This window comes from Dama dama, chromosome 13 (assembly GCF_033118175.1).
Source record: "Dama dama isolate Ldn47 chromosome 13, ASM3311817v1, whole genome shotgun sequence".
Taxonomy (NCBI): domain Eukaryota; kingdom Metazoa; phylum Chordata; class Mammalia; order Artiodactyla; family Cervidae; genus Dama; species Dama dama.
Window position 1 is genome coordinate 43,511,423 of NC_083693.1, and position 25,119 is coordinate 43,536,541.

A 25,119-nucleotide genomic window follows, 5' to 3' on the forward strand; every position below is an offset into this window, starting at 1 on the left:
TAAACTTCCAGGTAGGAGCTAAAGATGGTCCACAATTCCCAAAGATATGGGATCAGAGTCAGGGATGATGCCAGTGGAAAGGAGATAACCAAACACATAAAAGAAGAACGCTTCCACTGCACACACAACTTATGAAGTAGCAGAAGGAAACTGTACAAGGGGAAAAAAAGAAAAAAAGGCTTGATTTTGTACCTCATCATGGCAAACATTGGAGAAGGAAACGGCAACCCACTCCAGTACTCTTGCCTAGAGAATCCCATGGACAGAGGAGCCTGATGGGCTGCTGTCTCTGGGGTTGCAGAGAGTCGGACACGACTGAAGTGACTTAGCAGCAGTAGCAGCAGCGTGGCAAACATACTGATGGAAAAGTTCTGGGCCCCGAAGCGCCCTGACCACCCAGAGCTGAGCGCTCCGCTGCGCGGAGAGACCCACCTTGTGTGCGGTTTCCGCAAACTGCTGGGCGCTGTTCTTCATGTCCTCCGTCTTCTCCTCCGCACGGCCTAACCGCTCCCCGCGCTCGTTCAAGGCCTGGCTCGCTTTCTGTACTGCGCTGGTCACGCTGTCAGCGGCTGAATGGAGGATGCTGTTTCCTGAAAGAGGACAGCAAAAGCATCAGAAACGAACTCGGCTGACCTGCAATGACAGTATCCCCTCCACGGGTGCTGCTAGGCCGCTTCAATCATGTGGCCCGCCAGGCTCTCCGGTCCATGGGATTCTCCAGGCAAGAACGCTGGAGTGAGTTGCCATGCTCTCCTCCTAGGCATCTTCCCGACCCAGGGATTGAACCCAAGTCTCGTCTGTCTCCTGCACTGGCAGGTGGGTTCTTTACCACTAGCGCCACCTGGGAGGCACGCAAAGTTGGTCAGACTCTGGAAAAGCTCTGAGGGTCTGTGAAATGACTTGGCTTTCCTTCTGATTCGGTCTGACTGTCACACTTGAGGAAGACTACCCACTGCCTGCAGGACCTGGGCAAGTGCTGAAGGCTTCTCTGTACGCTGATGCTGACAGCACTCATTTCCATTCTGTTGTGTCTGGTGGGGCTCAGAAGGATGGGGTCCATCTGGATTTAGGAACTGATGGAAATCCTAACAAGTTCAGAAAATGAGGCAACTTCAGTGAGACATATCTGGATTGTATGAGCATTTCCTCTTGAGCTGGGTTTAAGTGAATCACCACAGGAAAACTGGGGGTCCAGAATGTCTCTAGACACGATGCTCTGTATTCCTTTCAACTCTTCCCTTCCATTTTATCCCCTTCTCCCTAAATGTATGGCCCCATGCAAGAAGCTGTGGATCAGAGTTCACAGGAGGTATGTCAGTTCCCAACCTTGAATCCTGAGCCATGGCCTAGTTGGTTGGTCGTCTGTGCCTCTAATGTCAAGTATATGAAATATGGGACCTCAGCACTGCACAGAGCCAGCAGGTAGAAAACTGAGGGCAACCTGTCCTAGAGGGACTGAGCACTCCCAGACTCATGAGCGATGACACCAAGAAAGTTGAAAACATCATTACATTTCAGGTGGTTATGCATCCCTGACATCCCACGTACCGGGACTAGAAAAGAGAATTCAACAGTGAAGAACTGGCAGATGCATAACCCACTGAGACCTAGCAACTTGCAAAATTGCAACCAAAGGAGATTTATAGCTGTATTTTGTTAACACTGAGTGGAAGATATTTAAATGGCATTTTATGTAATAGCTTTATGTCTTTGAATAAGTATATTACATCATTTAACTTTGTATCTGGGATGGATACATTGAGCCACAGACAGCTTTTAATAGGAATGTAATTTCCACAGGTCTCAACTGCAAAGGCTTCCTCATTTCTCCTCTGTGGGAACAGCCTGTGGTTTGTGGAAAAGGAACTCAGGCAAAGAAAGAGCCTGGCCCAGAGGAAGCACTTTGTAAATTGTTTTCCATTTTTCTTCTCTAGGGGTGGATTTCAAGGGCTTCCACCATGCACTAAGGGGAGAAGAATGGAGTTAACTTACTGCTACTCAAATGCATCACCCACTGCAGGAGCCAAGATCCGTCAGCACAGATCAGTAGGGACCAGAAGAGATGTGGCTCTGGAGAAACTGATTATCTAATGCTGGGTTGGAATGAAAGGCTGAGGTCTTCAGAACAGATTTAAGAGTAGAAATCTGGTTTCCCTTTGCGTTCATATCAGGGTTATGATTACAGCCCTGGGCTTTCCTGGTGGCTCAGATGGTAAAGAATCTGCCTGCAACTGCATGAGACCTGGATTTGATTCCTGGGTCAGGAAGAGCCCCTGCAGAAGGGAATGGCAACCCACTCCAGTATTCTTGCCTGGAGAACTCCACGGACAGAGAAGCCTGGCGGGCTATAGTCCATGAGGTCATAAAGAGTCAGACAGAACTGAGTGACTAACACTTTCACTTTCACCACCACTTAATATCTAAATAGCACTTTGCAATCATAACGCATCTTTATGAATATTGTCTCACTTGATTGTCACAAAAATTTTACTGAGAAGGCTGAGGTTAGGTGAGATTCAGTGACTTCTGTGAGACCATATCACTAGGGAAGGGACATAACGAGCACTAGAACCTGGTTTCCCAATGACTTTTCCTTATTCTGTACCTTCCTCTTTGCAGGAATGGCATCAGTCACAGAAAGCCATCACTATGACAGAGTTGTGAGCAGACCAGCATAGATAGGTTGTGACAAGTTATTTCCCAAGGTTAACACCTGACTGTTTCTGTCATAAAGATGTTCCTTTTGGTAAATGAAGAGTTATCACCTAAACTGCATTGCAAGCCAGGTGCTCCCTAGCAAGAACAAGCCAAAGAGATGTAATGGGAAGATGGAGAAAGAACTGAAGGTGCAGAAGGGTGGGGAAGGGGGCACAAGAAAATCTCCTTCCCTTCCTTCTGCATGCCCACAGCTTAGCAACCAGAAGCTAGAGAAAAGATGGGGTGGGGCATCTGAAACTTCATAGCCAGGAACAGATGCATTAAATCAAAGGGACTTTTAGAATAAGCTACCAAGATTTTGGTAGGGGGCTTCCCTGGTGGCTCAGATGGTAAAGAATCTGCTTGTAATTCAGGAGACCCAGGTTCAATCCCTGGATCGGGAAAATCCCCTGGAGAAGGGAATGGCAACCCACTCCAGTACCCTTGCCTGGACATGGACAGAGGAGCCTGACGGGCTACAGTCCATGGGGTCGCAAAGAGTTGGGCACGACTGAGCGAATAACACTAGGCACCAAAAATTTAAGAGGGCATATAACCATATTGGATAGTTTTTTTCCCATCAAACTGACCCTCATGATGCCCTCAAAGTTAGACACTCCTTGAATCAATCTGTTCTGCAGAAGCCATAGCACTTTCCTGTCACAACTTCCTTAATTTTGTACAAGATATCAGGTCAACACTGCATCCGGTTTTATATGAAACTGTTTAACCAGCAGGTGCTATAACTAAAAGAGAACCAAATGCTGTCTTCATTATTCAGTGATGACACTGCCAACCACTATCAGTAAAAAAATCCACCTTCAGTTATTTTCAGCCATGAAAATGGATTTGAAATATCTTATCGCCCCAGCTGAAATGTCCTCTACTGGCTTCAATTCTACCCGTATTTCAGGCCTGGTGAAGTCCCATTGCCTTTCTCTAGCTTCAGGTCAATTCCACTCTCAACTTCCTAAGAAATGTCTCTAACCTCCTTAGGTGACTGGTCAAGTACAGTCATGGGCAATTCTTCCACCTCATTTCTTCACCTGTAGATGCAGTGACTTCCCGGCTGGATTATCAGTTCCCTTAGGGGACCCTTTTACCCTGCTAATCATACCCTAAATCTTGAATCTTCCTCCTCTAGGTTTCCTGAATCTTCAACCTTCCTCCTCCTGCTTTCTTAATCTCTTCCCTCTAAGGACCTGCGAATGCTCTAACCCCAGGGTTCTGTCCTTGTCCCTCTTCTCTTTCTCTTTCTGCAGACTCCCCCTGGGAGAGTTTTACGCAGCTCACAGCTTCAATGACCAAATTTCTGTGTTGGTTTTTTTTTCCCCCCTAGATTGTGCTGCTGAGATTCCAGATCAATGTTTTCTTACCAGACAACTCCAGGTGAGTCACCCAAAGTCATCTTGAATTTAGTATGTTACACTTGACCCCATTATCACACCTGTTTTCCCTTTGGGGTCCCCTACTCAGTCAGTAACCCCACTATTCTGCCCAGCGTGCTCCTCAAATCAGAGTCGAGTCCGGATTTCTCCCTTGCTTTTACCACACACAGCTAAAGGTCAGTTTGCTGTCCAGCTTGCTATTCTCTGCCCTCTTTGCTATCTTCATTATCTCTGTATATTGATCCAGTCCCTCTTGCCTTCGGAATTACAGCAACAGCCTTCTCTCCTTAGGTGTCCCCACACCTTTTCTGATCCATCTTCCACACATTTCTACTGAAAACTTTTAAAAAGGCAAATTTGTTACCATCTTCTCACTGATTCCAAGATAAAAATGAGACCTCTGCCCTGCCGATCTCTTTGAGCTCACCTCTTAGAATCTCATTCATTTTTTTTCCTATCTAGCAATCCCCAATCCCATGCCTTGCCAAGTTACCTAAATTTTCACAGATGTATCATGCGTCTTTTACCTGTAGGCTTTCGTGCTTACTGCTACCGCTGCTTCTCATCTTAGCTTTCCCACTTACTTCTATGTGCTTCAATACACTTCAGGGCTCTTTCCTAGGAAAGCTTGTCATGTTTAGCCCATCCTAAATCATTGCTGCCTCCAAAATATACATTATAAGACTGTGTCTATTTCAAATGGTTCATTTATTATAATGCATGTAATTGCTGGGTATCTACTGTGAGCTCCTTGAGGCAGGGGCCTTTCTCACTTCTGTATTCACAGAATATAGGAACCACTCAAAAATATTGGCTGACTTAAAGCAGGAAAAATCTGTCACCCTTCTAATGATTTCTCCGTGGCTTAGCAGAAACTTGGACACATGATTGATGCTGTTACATGATCTAACTAGGTCCTAAAATCCTAAACTTGCCAAATGACTAAGGATTTAGTCTGTGTCTGATGCAGCCAACTATCTCATCTAGAGGTGGTGTCGAGAGTTCAGTGAATTAAGTCAACAACAAAATGCAAAAAGGGGGAATGCTTCTGCTATAGTAGAGATAGCATTTATATAAAAAAATCTGTTGTTACCAGCTTTAAAATAAACAACTATAAGGTATTAAAATAGCAATAGCTTTTAAATCCAACGCAAAAATAACAGTGAACTGAACACTTACTATGCTCTACACTCTTACTATAAAATCTGTTTCTCACAACAACCTTACATGATGGCACATCATTCATCCCATTTTTATAGATGGGAGCACCAATGGACACAGAGGGTGAGCAATGCGCCAAGGGTCACGCAGTAAGTGAAGAGTAGAGCTAGGTTTTGCACCCAGGAAGCCCAGCTCCAGAGCCAGTTCTCTGACTTACTGTTATACTGGCTCTCCATGGGAATGTTCCTGCATCTGAGGTTAGGAATACAGTCTGCATTAACTGTATGGAATGGAGACTTCAGTGGAGCAGTTCCTAAAGCATTTCTTAAATCCACAATACAAAAGAAAACATCTTATTATTACAAGCTAAAAAAAAACCACTTACTATAGAAAATTTAGAATACATATTACTATAAAAAGGCAATAAAATCATGTAATATTCAGTTCCTTAGAGATAACCACATTTACATTTATGGTACATTTTGTTCTGGTAATTTTTCTGTAGATATTTTTCTAAACCAGGGTTGAGACCACACTGAATGTTTAGTACTATATCCTGTTGTGGATACTTTCTCATGTCATAAAAAAATTCTTTGAAAATACTATTTGTAATGGCTACCTAACACTGTTGTAATTTATTCAACTGTTTCCTCTTTTGATAGTGAGTACATGTCCAAAAGTGTTTGCTCGCTCTTTCCTTCCTTCCTTATGTATTTATTCATGTTTCACATGCGCACTATTATATTTCAACTTCAGCATACAGGGCAGTGTGCTCATCATCAAAAGTTTACACCCTCTGTCACCATACAGATGACCCCCTTTATCCATTTCACTTTCCTCACTGGTAACCACTACTCCGTTCTTTGTGTTTGTTTTCATTGTGTTTGGTTTATTCATCTATTTTTTAAAAAAATTTTAACTTAAATATTCCACATAGGAGTGAAATTATATTGTATCTGTATTTCTCTGACTTATTTCACTTAGTGTAATACCTTCAAGGTCCGTCTGTGTTGTCACAAATGGCATTATTTCATTTTTTTATAGCTGAGTTCCATTGTCTACACCCCCCATATCTTTTTTATCCATTTATTCACCATATCCTGGCTTTTATAAATAATTCTGCAATGAACATAGGAGCGCATAGATCTTTTTGAATTAGTGTTTTCATATTCTTCAGATAAGTAGCCAGAAATGGAATAGCTGGATCACATGGTGTTTTATTCTTAACTTTTTGAGAATTCTCCATATTGTTTTCCACAGTGACTACACCAATTTACCTACAACCACAATGCATAAAGGTTTCCTTTTCTCCATACCTCGAACACTTATTTCTCACCTCTTTGAAAATAACCAGTCTAATGGTCACGAGATATCTCACTGTGATTTTAATTTAAAATTTCCTAAATAACTAGTAGAATTAAGAAAAAACAAACTCATTTACCACTTACCACTGCAACAGAAAGAATAAAATACCTGAGAATAAGTTTAACAAAGGCAGTAAAATATCTATACATTGAAAACTTGAGACCCTTTCGAAAGAAACTGAAGGAACAAAGACAAGGAAAGACACTCCATGCTCAAGGGATTGGAAGAATTACACTGTTAAAAAAGCCATTACCTAGAGGAGTTTATAGGTTAAATGCAATCCCAATGGCATTTTTCGCACAAACAGAACAAAAAAAAATTCTAAACTTTGTGGAACCACAAAAGACCCCACCCAGATGGCCAAAGAAATTCTAAAAACAGAGAACAAAGCTGGGGTTATCCCAGTCCCTGATTTAAAATTTTACTGCAAAGCTATGGTAATTGAAACAGTATGGTACTGGTAGGAAAACAGACATACAGATCATTGGAAGGAAACTGAAAGCCCAGAAACAAATCCATACACATGTGAACAACTAAAACAACAAAGAACATGCAACAGAGAAATGACAGTCTCTTCATATAACTGGTGCTGGGAAAACTAGACAGCCACATGCAAAAAACTGAAACTAGATCACTATATTATACTATAAACAAAAATCAACTCAAAATGGATTAAAGACTTGAATGTAAGACCTGAAGCATAAAACACGTAGAGGAAAACATAGTATGCTCTTTAGCATCGGTCTAAGCAATATCTTTTTGGATATGTCTCCTCAGGCAAAGGTAACAAACAAAAGCAAAATTAAATGGGACTACATCAAACCAACAAGCTTCTGCACAGCAAAGGAAATCAACAACAACAACAACAACAAAAAAACCCACAAAGATAATTTGCTGAACGGAAAAGATGTTTGAAAATCATATATCTGATAAGGGGTTAATACAGAAAATATGTCAAGAACTCATACAAATGATAATGATAAAAAACATTCTGATTTAAAAGAAGACATACAGATGGCCAGCAGGCACATGAAAAGATGTTCAGTATCACTAATTATTTGGAAAGTTTTGTTTTTTAAGATAAGGCTACAGTTACTTTCTTGCATTTACATACACACACACAACATTTGTCCATATCTGATAATTCCTAGAGATTAAACTGCTGGTTTAAAGGACATACATATTTTTTGAGGATATTGTTGCATGCTGAAAATTGCTTCCCTAAAAGACTCATTCAGGGTTGAAAACTATTCATTTGAGGGCATGCTATATTGAGTGCATGTTATGTGCATGCACTGTTATGTTGACAAATTGACAGAGTGCCTTTCAGGGAGTGATTTACATTCTCTGATCTTAAGTTTCCTCATCTTTAACATCTACCTCATGTGGCAGTTGTGGAGATGAAGATGAAGATGTGTACAAAGTACCTGCAGGTGCTCAATGGATGTTTGTCCCTTCACCTCCTTAAGACCACATCTGCTCCCTAGAACTTTGGAAAAATTGCACAATCCCACCATTTGTTCGCATGTCTCCTTCTCTGTTATCTTGGGGGCTAAGTGTCTTGAGTCTCCTCAGAGACACTTGGATCTTTGTATACTTGCAGTGTGCAGCTAAGTGTGCTAATCAGAGCAAGCTGAACACATGCTCATTAAATCAAGGTGTGCATTGAAAAGAAGGATGCTTAACTCAAAAGTTGGGGCCCAGGCTATTGTGCTGAGTTACATCTGGAAATAAAACAGTCTCCTGAGGCAGACAGAACAGTAATTCTCTTTAAATAGGCAGGAAGCATATTAATACTCAAATTTATGCTAGCAGTCTGAGAGAAGGCTGTCAACCTCTGCAAATAATGTCAACTACTGTTTGAATTGTACTCTCTGAGAATACAGCATAGACCAGTCTTCACTGATATTGTATTCACATCAGTTCCACTCAATACGTGCTTTAAAAAATATTATGTTGGCATCTTTTAAGTGACTGAGAAGACATTACTCAGAAAGCAACTTGAGATAAAGTGCTAATATTGTATTCAGTTACTGTTTGAACACAATTAAAAGAAACATATGCATAGGAAAATGAGGGGAAAAGAATTTGGTATATTGAAAAGCAACAACAGAAGAGAAAGGAGAGGAGGAAAGTTTTTTTTTTTTTTAAAGCACAGAGACCACACCAACAACTATAATTTCTTTATATCATCCTAGACTTCAGGTTGTATCTTGGTAATCAAAACTCTTAATTAAAGAGGCAATTTAAGTAGAATTTTCATCAGCTACTTCCTACATCAAATACATATGTAGATATTTGAAATATAAAATGCTCATCCTATTTGGAGAAAGCAGGAAAATCGTCTCAAAAATAAATGATTGATAAACCATCTGTACTCAGAGTTGAGGAAACATGGTCATCCCAGGACACTCTTTTAAGACTAAAATCTGATAATAGTTTTGCATGGACTACTTGTATTCTATAATCAATCTAACCACTGAAAAATAACTGTACAATAAAGCCCTGTTTATACAAGCTAACTGAAATGAGAACTAATTGTGAAAAAAAAAATGGATTTGGGTTTTAATAAGATAAACTCAAAATACTGGCAGGGAGATCAAGTATATGAAACTGTTAATAGGCCAGGAACATTAGTAACCTTCATATTGCATCATCAAAGTATTCAATAATAATTTATTCCTTGAATAAACAGTCCTTATTCTATTCTTGTCTATAGTATTAATTTTTTTAACCAAAATATTTTTAAGGTTCACTTAAGTCTGGTCCAGTATTAGTGACATTCAAATTAATTTTTTTAGATACTAATCTATAGGATTCATCGGATGCTTTTTCTTTCCCTTTTCTACTTACAATCTTCATTGCTCAGCATCTCTACCACGAGAACTCTATCTTTTACCATAGAAACAAAAGACAAGAAAAGTCATATGGAAGCTTGGTTCCCAGATGACAGGGTTCCTTCTCAGTGCTAAAGTTGCTCTGAACCATGTACATACCATTCTGCTTCCTGAGATGAGTAGGAACCTCAATTTCCGTAATTCAGTGGTATTTCCAAGGAGGTTTGGCTGACTGTGACTTGTATTAAACATTTTATAAATGAACAGCAATTTAAATAATAATTAACATCTGCAAAGTGATTAAATGCAAAGTTCTACGTAGTAAAACAAGTTGGTTCTTGATTCACAGACTCCATTAATTACCTGAGAGCTTGGGTAAATTACCAAGTTCCCAAGTTCTTTCTACAGTACACTGACTAATCAATATTAATCGCATAGCTGCATCTCAATATCGAACAGCCTCTAGGATCCCCCTCTGAGATGGGAGATTCTTCCAAACTGTTAAATTTCATTCATACTTGTGTGGCATTAGTGACTCATCAGATAAATCTTATTACAAATCCAGGTTATGATCCGTCATAGCAACTTTCCAAAAGGAACATGCTGGACACTGAGGCAGTGTGAACATCAGCCAGTGGCAGAAACTGCTGAAACTCACTGAATGGTTATGTACTGTGTGCATGTACAAGAACTATATTTTTACCCTACTTTACAATGAAGTGCTCAGGAAGGGGAGATAGCTTGCTCAAGATCACCCAGATCTTGACCTCAAAGTTCATTTGTAAAAATCATTTTTTAAAAATAAAAACTGTACATATTTAAGGTGTACAACATGATGATTTGACATATATACACACAGTGAAATGATAACTGCAGTGAAGTTAATTAACACAGCCATCTCCTCACATAGGTACCATTTTTTCCTTTTTTATTTTTTTTGTGGTGAGAACACCTGAAATCACTCTTCCAGCAAACTTCCAGTATTCATCTAAGTCCTCATACTTATTCATCCTACATAACTTCAACTTTGTACCTTTGGACCAACACCTTCCCTTTCCCCCACCTCCCTGCCTGTGGAAGCAAGACACAGAAAGGAAAAAACCTGCATGATCTCACTCATATATGGGCTCCAAAAAAGTTGAATACGTAGAAGCTGAGGGTTGACCTCAAAGCTCTGACAACACAGTGTGCAGTGAATGACTTTATGAAATGCTGGTCTGGTTCCTTTATTGCAGAACTTTGGAAAACTTTTAATATGCTAATGTAAATTGTTAATCAAAAGGAGGTAATGGTGGCAGCAGGAAAGATCTGCTAGCAGAATTCCCCAGCATATTTACAGGTTCCTTTTGCACAGATTGTCTTAGTAGGGTGGATTTCTACAGAATCTGTTTTGGGAAACGCTGCAACAAAGCATACTGATTCCTAAGTTAAAGGAGGAAAAAATAAATAAATCCAGGCTGTCTTCATCAATTTAGCAATAGTTGGACAAGTCATATAATTACATTGAAGAGGCTTGGTTTATAGAGGCAGCAGAACAGATATAGCATGCTGAGTGGCAGTTCCAGAATTATCTTTTGTCTTAAGTTGGTGGCTAATTTCAGGGACCATGAAACTTGTTTGTTTCCTGCAGCTGGATGACAAAGAAAAATGGACTCAGCACTCAGGAATACTTTGTAAACCCATAAACTCAAAAGTCTACTTGAAGGAGACCTTGGAGTTATCTACTGCTGGCACTACCAAAGGGAGAAGAATGGACCATTCTGTCAGGCAATTCTCTTCTGCTGGCAATGTGAAAGTAGTTTAGAGGAACCTCAGCTTGTTCCCAGGTCACAGGCATGCACTAACGACTCAGGAGAAAACCCAACGGCCCCTCCCTGTCCTATAAAAGGTATGAGTTCATACCCTCCTTTCAATTCACTGTCCCAATATTTTCAACAGCAAGAGTTAAACATTAAGGATGTTATTCATGTCCTTTAAACACTTAAAACTCAAGATATGTAAAGAAATTCACCAGTTCTTCAGCATTTGTTTAAACTTGGTCCTTAAGAACATGTCCTTCCAAGAGTTATAGGGCATAATGAGAATGATTTCAAGGACATTTCTTTTGGCACTCTTTTCTTCTCAGAAGGGTGGGTGAAATGCAGCTTCAAAGAAGGCACTCTTATTCTGAAGTTAACCACCTGAAATGGCTCTAAATTTGGTAAAACTGATTTTGTTCTCTGTCTTTGGAATGTATGGCAATAAACCAAGTATTATCCGCAGCTCTCATCATTTATTACAGTTGGAAGTGAGTACCTTTTACTTTAAAAAACCATAATTTCATGTCCTGATACAGGACTGGAAAAGGTCAGTTTTCATTCCAATCCCAAAGAAAGGCAATGCCAAAGAATGCTCAAACTACTGCACAATTGCACTCATCTCACACGCTAGTAATGCTTAATGCTTAAAGTAATGTAAAGTGCTTAAAATTCTTCAAGCCAGGCTTCAGCAATACTTGAACTGTGAACTTCCAGATGTTCAAGCTGGTTTTAGAAAAGGCAGAGGAACCAGAGATCAAATTGCCAATATCTGCTGGATCATTGAAAAAGCAAGAGAGTTCCAGAAAAACATCTATTTCTGCCTTATTGACTATGCCAAAGCTTTGACTGTGTGGATCACAATAAACTGTGGAAAATTCTGAAAGAGATGGGAATACCAGACCACCTGACCTGCCTCTTGAGAAACCTGTATGCAGGTTAGAAAGCAACAGTTAGAACTGGACATGAACAACAGACTGGTTCCAAATAGGAAAAGGAGTACGTCAAGGCTGTATATTGTCACCCTGCTTATTTAACTTATATGCAGAGTACACATGAGAAATGCTGGGCTGGAGGAAGCACAAGCCGGAATCAAGATTGCTGGGAGAAATATCAATAACCTCAGATATGCAGATGACACCACCCTTATGGCAGAAAGTGAAGAACTAAAGAGCCTCTTGATGAAAGTGAAAGAGGAGAGTAAAAAAGTTGGCTTCAAGCTCAACATTCAGAAAACTAAGATCATGGCATCCGGTCCCATCACTTCATGGCAGATAGATGGGGAGAGTGGAAACAGTGGCTGACTTTTTCTGGGCTCCAAAATCACTGCAGATGGTGATTGCAGCCATGAAATTAAAAGACGCTTACTCCCTGGAAGGAAAGTTATGACCAACCTAGACAGCATATTAAAAAGCAGAGACATTACTTTGTCAACAAAGGTCCGTCTGGTCAAGGCTATGGTTTTTCCAGTGGTCGTGTATGGATGTGAGAGTTGGACTATAAAGAAAGCAGAGTGCCGAAGAATTGATGCTTTTGAACTGTGGTGTTGGAGAAGACTCTTGAGAGTCCGTTGGACTGCAAGGAGATCCAACCAGTCCATCCTAAAAGAGATCAGTCCTGGGTGTTCATTGGAAGGGCTGATGCTGAAGCTAAAACTCCAATACTTTGGCCACCTCATGTGAAGAGCTGACTCATTTGAAAAGACCCTGATGCTGAGAAAGATTGAGGACAGGAGGAGAAGGGGATCACAGAGGATGAGATGGTTGGATGGCATCACCGACTCGATGAACATGGGTTTGAGTAAAGTCTGGGAATTGGTGATGGACAGGGAGGCCTGGTGTGCTGTGATTCATGGGGTCGCAAAGAATTGGACACGACTGAGCGAATGAACTGAACTGAACTGAATGAACTGAACTGAACTGAACCTTCTACAGTGTTGCTGGCCAAAACAAATTCTGTTCAACATGGGCAGTCTGGTGCTTGCTAGCTGTGTGGCCTTGAATAAACCCTCACCTTCTCTTTCCCCACCTGCCATGGGGGGACTGGTCTAGCACCGACCTCAAAAGATGGTTGCGAAGAATAAATGAGGTTGTACAGGGGGGGCACTTAGAACAGTTTTGGGCGCAGAGCTGACACTCGACTTTAGCCATTACTAGAGAAGGAGACTGCGGTCATCTGGCAGTAAAGAGTCTTTCCATTGAGCTTTCTATTTCAGCTCATCTTCCCTTCTCTACCCTCACTCACCATGAACATCGCTGGAGGAAGAATCTACTCCCACTGTGACCTCTCCTTCTCCCAGATACTTTGCATTTTTAGTAAAGTGGCCTTCCCCTCACTCCTACTCTCCTAACACCATCTCTTAAATTCACCAGTGACTTATCAACTCTATTGCCTATTTTGTTTCCTCCACTTGGCCACAGGACCACAAGTGGGCTGACTGAAAAACTGCTCTTTCCCTGGGCTTCTATAACACTGTTTCTTGATCTCTACCCTTCCCTCCACCATCACTTTGATTCTCCCTATTAGTTTCATTCCCTTTTTGGTTAGGGCTATAAAGTCAGAGAGGTCTGAGTTTGAGTCTGTCTCTACCACGTACTAGCACTGTGACCTCAGGTCAGTTATTTAATCTCTGTGAGCCTGTGTTTTTCTCATAAGCACAACAGCTATAAAAACAGTATACCTCTTTTTCATAGAGCTTGCTTTGAGAATTAAATAAAATATATACTTATGGTGCTGGTAGTGCAGTATGAACTTAATATACATTGCAGTATTAGAAATATCTGATTCATTCAGCAGACTTATTGTAGAATAAACATGGGCCAGACATAATCTGTACTTGTCTGCTTTTCAAAACTTAGCTTAGCATTAGAGGCTAATTAGTCCATTCTTCCCCTCTTCACTCTCCATCTGACATTCTCCTCCTCCTGAATTCACTGTTAATAGCCCTTCTGTCCATCTAGCATCCTACACTCAGTTCACCTTTAACTCTAACTCTCCATAATACCCTGCATTGAAGTTTCTATGCCATCCAGAGCACTTATCTCAGGAAGGGCTCTTCACCCAGATCTCTACTCTATTTCTAGTCCTCATCAGGTCATACTAGACCATCCCAGGGGCCTGGGTGGTTTTCCTGCCACTGGTCTCTCAGCTCTCTAACACAGCATGCTCTTCTTTCCATACTGCTAACCTGATTATGCTCCTTTCATATCTCAGTCCTTTGTTGGCACACTCATAATACAACACAATCAACTAAAGTGTTTCTTCCTTATCTACTGCCACACGACTTATCTGCCATCCCCAACAGACTCCAATCTCTATCGACTGCCTAATTTTTCTTCACAAATTTTAGAAAAATCATTAAAATTTCATCAGTCTCTTACTATAGGTAGAGTATGTGATAAAAAATTTTGGAAAAAATCAATGTGAATAACAAAGGAACACTATATCCAGCTCTGTCCCTAAGGGTGTCAAAACATTAGCAGTAGCACTTTTTTTCTCTGAACAATGATAGTTAATGCAAGCTGAGCATTTAGATTTTGGTGGCTAGAGCTCTTTTCTGCTAGAAGAAAGCAAAGTCCTTTGGAAAGTAGTGGATTCCATGCCTTGGGGCAAGGAAAACACAGACAGATCTGAAATATCTTATTGTCAGACAATAAGGATACCTTCAGTGATGGTAGGGATAGTGCAAAAAGAAAAGAGAAGCCAGTTTAAACTAGGTCCTACAGGACAAGTTGTGATATCAATTGTGATGTTAGAATATCAACAGCAATAAAAGGTATAAGAGGACAATAATTACAATACTTTTATATAACCTTGTGGAAGCCATAACTGGTTAATGCTGAGTTAATATTAAATGTACAAAAGTGAAGTTGAAATATGAAAAATGAATATAATTGTATATTATTTTATTGATTTTATTAAGTATTATTATATCCTTGTATATTTTATCTCTCCTATATATTTATATATAAAAGTATAATCTGTCTTTATCTGTGCCAGTAGCAGTAGGTAAATATAGGAAACTATGAGTCAGCCAAAAAAATTAGAAACTGTTCAAAAGAGGACTGATGGGTGTCAACGGTCAATGCATTCTCCTCTTTAGAAATCTGGCTATCTGTTAAGAATAGATCACACAGGCTAGGAGCAGAAAGCGCTGGGTAACTTGACAAAATTACAGTAAGATAGTAATGAGGCATCTGTATGTTTTTATTAATGCTCATATACCACATAAATGTATAATAATGACATGGTGGAGGATTATGTAATGCTGGCCAAGCAAAGGACACATGGATCTGGGAGAAAACCCATTACTGACTAGATGGCCTCACTTAAAAACCATGGACTTTACTGTGTTTCTGATGTGAAACGTCAAGTTCAGTTATAAAATGGGGGCCCGGTGAGATCTCCAGGGATTAAGTGTGAATCACTTTGAGAAAAGAAATCAGGATGTGCCCCCTCCAAAAACCAACTGTTTGGTAACCCAACTCTTCTAGACTCAGGAAACAGGAAAATAAGCACTTCCGTTACATTTGAGAGATCTAATGAAGGCACATTAAACTCGTGGTATTGCTGGTTCATTACAGGCTTACATAAAATATTCTTTTAAGTATTGTTATTTGTGCATAGGTCTTATCTGTTTGAAGTATCTAAAGTATTCAAAAAAATCAGACCCATTAAATTCTGATAAACAATGTGTAAAAGCTTTAGAAAATCTGATTTTCCAAGCTTTGTTTGGTAGGAATATTTACTAAATTAAAGCATGAAACAAAGTGAAAATAAAAGTATTTTCTCTCCATGCACAAAATTCCCCCGTCTTTAAAGAATATAATAAATATGTTAAATATACCATCTCTCTCTTGCCTCTGAGCCTTTGTACACTCTGCTGATTACTCAAACTGTGATGCCCTTTCTTTCTTTGACCACCTGGTAATGTACACTCATCAGATGTCACCCCATCTTTTCTAAATTTCCCTGCCACTTTATTTATTGAAATTTTTAAAAATCATCTTTTATTTGCCACAGGCACAGTAGCAGGCTGGGAACACAGTGCTAGATAAAATAGACAAGCTCTCCCAACACACACCCATGTCAGGTCAGGAGCTCATCTAGAAACAAGAGGCAAATTATTTACAGCTTAAAACAGTTGTATGTGTAGGAGTGTATATATTATGTACACACACATACACAATTTAAAAACTTCCAGGCAGTTAATAAACAACGTGCTATGATAGTGAATTCAAGAGCAGGGTTACTGACTTAGAGTCGGTGAGGAAGACCTGTTCGAAGGGCTAATGTTTAAGCTGTGATGTGATAATCCGGGACAAGTCCATATGCAGAGGCTGAATGGGGGAAGGAAATGTATGTGAGCCATGAACCAAAAGATTGGTGTGGCTATAAAAGGGGGAACATGGTTTGGGATGAACCTAGGGAGAGAAGCAGGAATGGATTATGTAGGGGCTTATTGATCCTGTAACGAGATGGTTATTAAGTGCAACTAGTAGCCACTGAAGGATTTAAAGTGGGGGTAACCTGGACTAAGAACGTTTCAAAAATTCTTGCTCTAGCTATAGCCTGGGAACAGAAGCAAGAGAAAAAACAGAATGAATAGGAAGCTACTGCAGTGACTAAAGTAAGAGATAATGGTGGCCTAACCTAGAATGATGTCAGTGGAGATGAGAGCCATGGACAAATTTAAGACATATACTGAGGGACTGCACATGGGAAGTGAGGGAAAAGGAATAACAGGGAGTGAACCCCAGGTTTCTGACTTCAGCAAGTGGGTATATAGTTGTACAAGTTACAAGATAGAAAAAGCTATTAGAAAGGCAAATTCCCTTGGAGGGTGAGCAGATATGAGAATCAGGCATTTTATTTCAGATACTGTTATGCTTAAGTTGTCTTTGAAATATTCAAGGGAAGTCAGTAAGCAAAAAGATATTCCTACGTGAAGCTCTGCAGAGAAGTCGGGGATGGAGATAAACTTTCTTAGTCATGAGCATAGAAGGAGAATGGGAATGGGTCAACTTACCTAGAAAGCGACACTAGAGAGAGAAGGGAAGGGGTCACCAAGTCACACCTTTAACAATTTTAACATTTAGAGTAAGGTGAAGGTAAAAGTTCCTGTAAAGCACATGGAGAAGAAATAGCCTGAGAGCCAGGAGAAAAACAGGTGAGTTTGGCAGGGTGGAATCTAAGCCAGGACAGCACATCAAAAAGGCACTACACTAGTACTGAGATAATTCAGTGTGGGAAAGAACAGTCTTCAATTAGATGTACTGGGGCAACTGGATAGCCACATGCAAAAGAATGATGTTGGACCTTACCTCACACCATATACAAATTTAACTCCAAATGGATCAAAGACCTCAACATAAAGGCTGAACTATGAAACTCAAGAGAAAGCCCAGGCACAAATCTTCCTCACCTTAGATTAGGCACTGGTTTCTTAGACATGGCACCAAAAGCATAAGGCACAGAAGAAGAATAAACTGGATTTCATCAAATTAATAAGATGATCGTGCTCCCTCTTCCCAGCTTTTCTAGCACTTTACTCATGTATCCATTACTATATTTAACACATTATAATTATCAGTTCAAGTGTCTGTTTAGCCAGTTAGACTGCAAATGTCTTACATTTCTTGACTTTCTCCTCTTTGTATATTTGGTGACAAGGAGAGCAGCAGACCCTTACATCCCATGCATTGTATGGCTGGTACTACTATATGCAAATAAACACATTTTGCAAATATGAAATAAGGATACAAAGGATGGAAAATAGAGAGACACCTCACCAGGGAGAAAGAACGTACCAAGGCTAAGATACCACCAGGGGTATCTTATATGGCCGACTTATGCGCTCCAAAGGACTGAAGAACTGTGAAGAAAACTTCCAATTACTGAAAGCTCTTCCATCTGACAGTCAGTCCTTATGCTGGCAGTGTGACGAGAATCAAACAATGCACCATGGGAAACCTCTTATCTTGAGCAGGAGAAATAAGACAGATGAACTTCCACAGACAAAGATAACCTTGCTGCTAAATTTCAGGTGAAATATGCTGAACATAACAAAAATCTTCTATTACCGTCCCAGGGGTTACTTTAGTACTGAATTAGGTCATTATTGCTATAGTTAAATCCTATTCTTTAGGAGATAAGAGAATCAAGTCAGCCTGCAGCCTTGACCTATTTCCTTTTATGTTAGTGGCATCTGAAAATTTCAAAGTTTGCTTCAGACATGGTCATAGAGGGCAAGAGAATTCAGCAGACAGTTCACTGAACTTCAGTTTCTCTTTCTGACTCTGCCCTGTACTGGTACCCTTATGAACTTGAGAGTCATTTAATTTCTTGTTTTAATATAGTGAATGCAAAAGCAGAATCCCACTACACAGACAAACTGGAACTATAGCAGTGAGTGGGCATAAGACATATGCTGACATATGTCAAGTACAATTTTTGTCCAGGCTGATAGTAGTACCATCTCTCTGGCATCATACTTAATTTTGAAACTTATAAAAATTCCAATGGGTTTCATGACTATTGTGTCATTCTACAATTTTAATGTATTTTGTTTGATTGCTACTGAATTCCTGTGATACATTTTACTTCCTACGAAGAATGCTTTGAAAATTGCTGCCAACTGGTCATTAAAATCTACTACAGTTATCATCGGCTGAATCAAATTACTCCCAGTCTCATAGAGGAGTTAATATATACTGTATCATCTTAAACACAAATATTTTCAATCCATATTAACAAGATACAAACTGAAAGAATGCTCAACCAACTGCAGACCTGGATATCCAATATGAAAGTTACCAACGCAACCCATTTCCATTTGTACTCTTATTATTAGGGACCAAGACTTCCTAAGTGCCTGCTATGTGCCAGATTTGTGCTAAATGTTTTACATCCATTATTCTATAAACCTTAGTGGCTACCCTTTAAGACAGATATTCTTATCCCCCTCTTAAAACTGTTGAAACACAGAAATTCACCTAAGATTATACTGCCAGAATCTTGATTCAAATTCAAGTCTGGATGACTCTTAATATTACTGTTTTTTGCTATCAGAGGAGTTTCCAAAGTTTCTTATGGGTACACCTTGTGAGGTGAAATCCTTTCTTCCTTTTTTAATTTACTCCTTAATCCTAGTTTTATTTACTTAAAAAATTTTATTGGCGTACAGCTGATTTACAATGTTAATTTTCTGCTGTATAGCAAAGTGAATCAGTCATACATATATATGTATATATATATATATATATCCATCCACTTTCTTTAGATTCTTTTCCCATACCAGTCATTACAGAGTATTGAGAAGAGTTCCCTGTGCTACACAGTAGGTCCTTATTAGTTATCTACTTTATATACAGTAGTGTATATATATCAATCTGAATTTCCCAATTTATCCCTCCCCCTCGTCTCTCCCTGGTAACCATAAGATTGTTTTCTGCCTCTGTGACTCCATTTGTTCTGTAAATATGTTCATTTCGTATCATTTTTTTTATTCCATATATAAGCGATATCCTATGATATTTGTGCTTCTCTGTATGACTTTACTCAGTGTGGCAATCTGGATCCGTCCATGTTGCTGCAAATGGCATTATTTCATTCTTTCTCATATTCCATTAGTAATAGTCTATTGTATATATGTACCAAATCTTAAAAGTACCAAGAGCAGATTTCATTTGCCCCAACCCCATGATGTACACTTAGACTTAGGATATGAACATGACATCCACGTACTGTTTTCCTTTTTTTATCATCTTGGTAACCTAAGCCACAATTTTTCCTCCTAGAATCCAGTCCTGATCCCATTCTGTCTATGCTTCCCACAGCACCTTTAGCATTTCTATGATGAACTATTTATTATGATCACCCAAACTGTTGGTCTACTTATTTGTACCTATTATTGATCACAAGGGAAGCCCCTTTATTTTTTTTTTTTAGCATTTCCGGGTATGGTGTCCATCATTTATTAGGTGTCCAAGAGATGCTTGTTGAATGGACAGTGAACTGAAAATGTTTTCGGTTTTACAAAGCTGCGATGAGGTTATTATTTATGCCCAAATCCTTATTTTCGTTGGTATGGATTGTGCTATTCTAAGCAGCACACCGAAAGGGTCAACTCCTGGACATACTGAAATAAAATTCTAGTTTTACGGCATTTTTCTGAATTGTTTGGGATTTCTTTTCATTCTGTCAAAGATACAATAATGTACAAAATACAAGCTCAGGATATTTGATTGATATGGGAAATGTTACTTTCAAAAGAAACAGCACTATTTCCAAAATTGTGTTATGGTTCTGGTGGGGAAAAGATGACACACACAGTGAGTGAAAACCAAAACAGATTTTGCTTCTTCCTGTGTTTACTCTACTTAGAATATGAAGGAAGGCATGTTTTTCACACCTCCTGTTTAAGTACCGCACTTTTAAAAAGGATTAGGCATTGAAAACTCAATTTAGAAGAACAAACTTTTTGTATATTTCATCCCTTGCCAACAAACAGGTTAAACTGTTAACAGAATGACATCTAAAAGATAACAAAATTTCTATCAATTTAAAAATATTTTTTATTTCACTCACTGGGTTTTCCAAGTATCATTATAACCCACGTGCAATCTTTGTTGGGTGAAGGGTCTTTATATCTTGAGGAATAAATAATCTTTATACTTGTAAGGTATGTGACTGTTACCTATCATATGAATAATGCAGAGGCTAATGCTCCTTGACATTTCCAAGGCAGAGAGACCACACAGTGCTGAAAAATAACGATGATCTGGTTGGGGTGGTAATAATCAAAGGAAGTAAGATGACCAGTGATGAGGCTATTGCAAATATTTCAGGAAAAGATGACAAGGACCTGAGCTATTATGGTAAAGATGGAAATGAAAAAGCTGAGTTTCAAGAGACATAGAAGGAGCACCCACGGTAATGGAGAATGGCTTGCTAAAGAGGACTTGTTTACAGACAAGGTATCATGGGTTTCTAAAGGGAGAAAGCAGAGCCTTTGGGTTGGTAACTTAATATATAACACCAGTTCAAGCTACCTGACTGAACATTGTGAATCGCACAAAGAGCTTCTTTATGATATACACAAAGGGTTTGGTAGAAATAATGGTAGGTGTTGACAAAACTGTGTTTCATTTTCCTTCTTCCTGGATACATAGAAAGCATTTATTTTCTGGCCTTTCTTACAGTTAGACTGGCAACAGGGCCAGTAGGTAGTAAATAGAAGCAATGAGTGCCTCTTCTGGGCTGAGGTTAAGAGAGGTCCAGGGTGGCCTTGGGGCTCTCTTTTCCCTCATGGAATTTGATTCTGAAAGGCACTTCTTAAGACAATGGATCAACAAGATGCAAGCACACTGGATCTTTAAGTAATCACTTAGAAGCTGCCCTCAAGTGGAGTTAAATTCATAGAACTTGTAAGAGTGCGAAATAATGTCTTATTTATGAAGCCACTGCGATTCTACCGTATGTTTGTTATCGCATCATAACCGAGTGTTGTTCAGACCAATAAGAGGAATGCTATTTACATTCTTAACACATTTTGAGGAGAGTATCCAGGTTTAGAAGAACCTCCTTTAAAATGTTTTATTTAACTAAATTAAGGGTTCTCTCCTTGGACTGTAGATGGCTGTCTTCTTGCTGCCCTCACACAGTGCAGAGAGCAGGCACACTCCCTTCTAAGGAGGGCACTGATCTCATCATGACGGCTTCACTCTCATGACCTAATTATCTCCCAATGGCCCCATCTCTTAATACCATCCCACTGCAGGCTGGAGTTTTAACATCTGAACAAACATGCAGCCCATAATATTATCTAATTAAAAAACACTGAATTTTATTTTAGAAAGTTCTTTTTTACTTACTTCTATACTGTAAGAACAGGAAGTAGAGCTTCCCAGGTAGTGCTAGTGGTAAAGAACCCTCCTGTCAATGCAGGAGATGTAAGAGATGCAGGTTCAATCCCTGGGTTGGGAGGATCCCCTGGAGGAGGAAATGGCAACCCACTCCAGTATTCTTGGTAGTGAATCCCATGGACAGAGGAGCCTGGCAGGCTACAGTCCATGGGGCTGGAAAGAGTTAGACATGACCGAAGCAACTGAGCAACATAATTTTATGGTTTGAAATATAGAAATGGACTTTATAGATTAATACTAATAAAAACTATTATTAAAATCTCATTTCCGCCTTGAATCTGTAGCTGTAGCTATTCTTAGTAACATCATTTAAAATTTACTTTTCTCTTATGCAGTGTAGATTCAAATACCATTTTCTACTTGCTTTCCTATAAAAAATGTACCCATGGGTAGCCTTAAAGAAAAAATGACAGCAAGGTAAGAAATATTGTACTGTACAAGTGAGACCATATATTGCAGCCACCATGACCATTAGGCCTGGAAACATAAGCAGAGAGAAGTGGGGTGCTAGCTGTCATTCCACTCTTCACTGCCACTCAAGCTAGCCAGGAACAATTACCCTTGCTCACCTTTTAGTGATGACACCTTGAATGTATGTTTGAAATCATACGCAAATTAGGAATAATCTTCAATATGATTATTGGCAACATACAAAATGGTACCACTTGATTCAGTACAAAAAGGGACTTTGTGAGTGTAAAATATTTATTTTGCACTCAAGACCTGGTCAAAATACTAAAGACAATAGCATTTGAAAACTCATAACTCTGAAGTGAAAATCAAAACCAGTCAAGAGGGTATCTATCAATCAAAAGACCATAATTTCCTTATGTTAGTTCTGTTTATAGGGAGAAACTGGGTGGAAGTGTGTATGGATCAAGGTCAACAAGTGAAAAAGAAAGATGAATAGGAAAAGATATCTTTTTCTTGATTCTTTAAATCTTCAGAAAAAAATTTAGCTTCAAGTAAAATCTTACATGAGTCTAATTAAGAACTTTTACTGCAGGATGAAGCTATAATTAAAGTTTTCCCTTATATGGCTTACTAACTTGCAGCTGCAAGCAGAATGTTTTAACATATCATCATATTGGCATTAGTTTGACAAAATGCAGTAATCACTGCCTTTTGTGAACTAGAAGACATCAAGAACATGAATATTTTAATTCATGTTAGTTGATACAGACATAATTATTAGAAGTTACAGGGAATCTTTGGCATTGCAATTTTTTTTTCTATTCTTTTTTTTTTTTAAAGGTAATTGAATGCTTTGCTCATTTTGAATAAATGTAACTTGACACAAATGATCTAAAACAAGGAGTTGAAACAGCAGGGAAGATGGAAGAAAACAGGACAAATTCCTAGGCTCTGTAGAACACAGGAAAATTTTGCATCCTTAAAGATGAAAAGGAGTCTGAGAACTATGCAGGCAGTTATTTCCATGGAAATATTTAAATGCATACATTTATTAAGAAGCTAGACTACTATCTTTCTTAGCTTAAGTTCAGGAATTGAAGCAGATCCATCATTAGTTATTTGATAATTTATTGCCACCTAACTATACCCTCTAGTCATGCGAGAACTGGACCATCAAGAAAGCTGAGCACCAAAGAATTTATGCTTTTGAATTGTGATGCTGGAGAGGAGCCTTGAGAGTTCCGTGGACTGCAAGGAGATTAATCCAGTCAATCCTAAAGGAAATCAACCCTGAATATTCATTAGAAGGAGTGATGCTGAAACTGAAGCTCCAATACTTTGGCCCCCTGATGGGGATAGCCAACTCATTGGAAAAGACACTGATGCTGGGAAAGATTGAGGGCAGGAGGAAAAGGGGGCAGCAAAGGATGAGATGGTTAGATAGCATCACCCACTCAATGGACATGAATCTGAGCAAATTCCAGGAGATAGTGAAGGACAAGGACGCCTGGTGTGCTGCAGTCCACAGGGTTGCAAAGAGTTGGACACAACTGAGTGACTGAACAACAACTGTACCCTCAAATGGGCACAATCACATGTGAAGTTCTTTAACATACTCATTTTAGTCAAAAGCAAGAAAAAGAGGCGGCAAAACGTTCTGCAGCTTTGGGGGTGGTGGGCAGGAGGAACGGGGTGAGCAGGTTGGAACTGTCAGTCCCCAGTCTTTGCTGAATCCAAGTAGATTACCTGCCAGCACAGTCACCCAGAGCTCTGCCACACAGGGGTTTGGGCTCACTTCCGGGAGGGCTAGAGCAGAACGTGTTGGCAAAATTACATAGAAAGGCAACAGGTGAGAAGGAAATATAACACAATACTAGTTATTGCTCAAGAGATCTAGGCTAGTCCACTGACCTGACAGGCCTCTTTATCTTGGACTTTCCCACCTGAGTGAGGTATGCCAGAAAGACAAGGTCATCTCCAGGAAGCCTAAGTGTCAGCGAGTGGCTGGTGAGCTGAGGGTGGCTGGAAATAGGAACTAGAAAGGAAGAACCACAGCTAAGGAATTCTCGGAAGCTGGCAACCAAAAGAATCTTTTCCTTCTTGTTCAATTCTGATCGAGGATCTGGAATCAGTTTTCCAACTGAGAGATTTGCTGGCTTTTAAATGAGCAACAGACATATTTGTTGTGGTGTGTAGCCATGGAAATGGACAGGATGTCTGCAAGATTGGTGACTGGTTGTGTCCAGACTCCTCCTTACCACCCAGGAGGCACATACGCCCAAGGAGCCCCAGCGGGCCTGGAAGGAGAATCATAATGTCCAAAGCTGACATCTCCCTCTTTTGCCATCACTCTCTGACAAATGGTCACCAGGATCTTCCTTACTCAGGGGAGTGTCAGTATGTGCTTTATGCTAGAACTGTCTATAACCTCCATGCCTCTCTCTCTCGGCAGCTGATGTCACACACCATCCCTGGGAAGACTTGAGAAGAGTGTTGAATGCTGCTGGAAGTACAGTGCTTTTAAGTTGCCAAGTGC

At 39.7% G+C, this 25,119-nt stretch overlaps 1 protein-coding gene across 2 annotated transcripts in view; it reads right to left on the bottom strand.

Annotated features, from left to right (window-relative positions):
* STXBP6 (syntaxin binding protein 6) overlaps window positions 1-25,119 on the bottom strand; it is a 265,606-nt gene that overhangs the window by 9,448 nt on the left and 231,039 nt on the right. For both annotated transcript variants that reach the window (XM_061159045.1, XM_061159044.1), the window contains exon 5: window positions 433-590. In XM_061159045.1, the coding sequence (XP_061015028.1) occupies window positions 433-590 (158 nt within the window). The remainder of the gene's footprint in view (window positions 1-432; window positions 591-25,119) is intronic.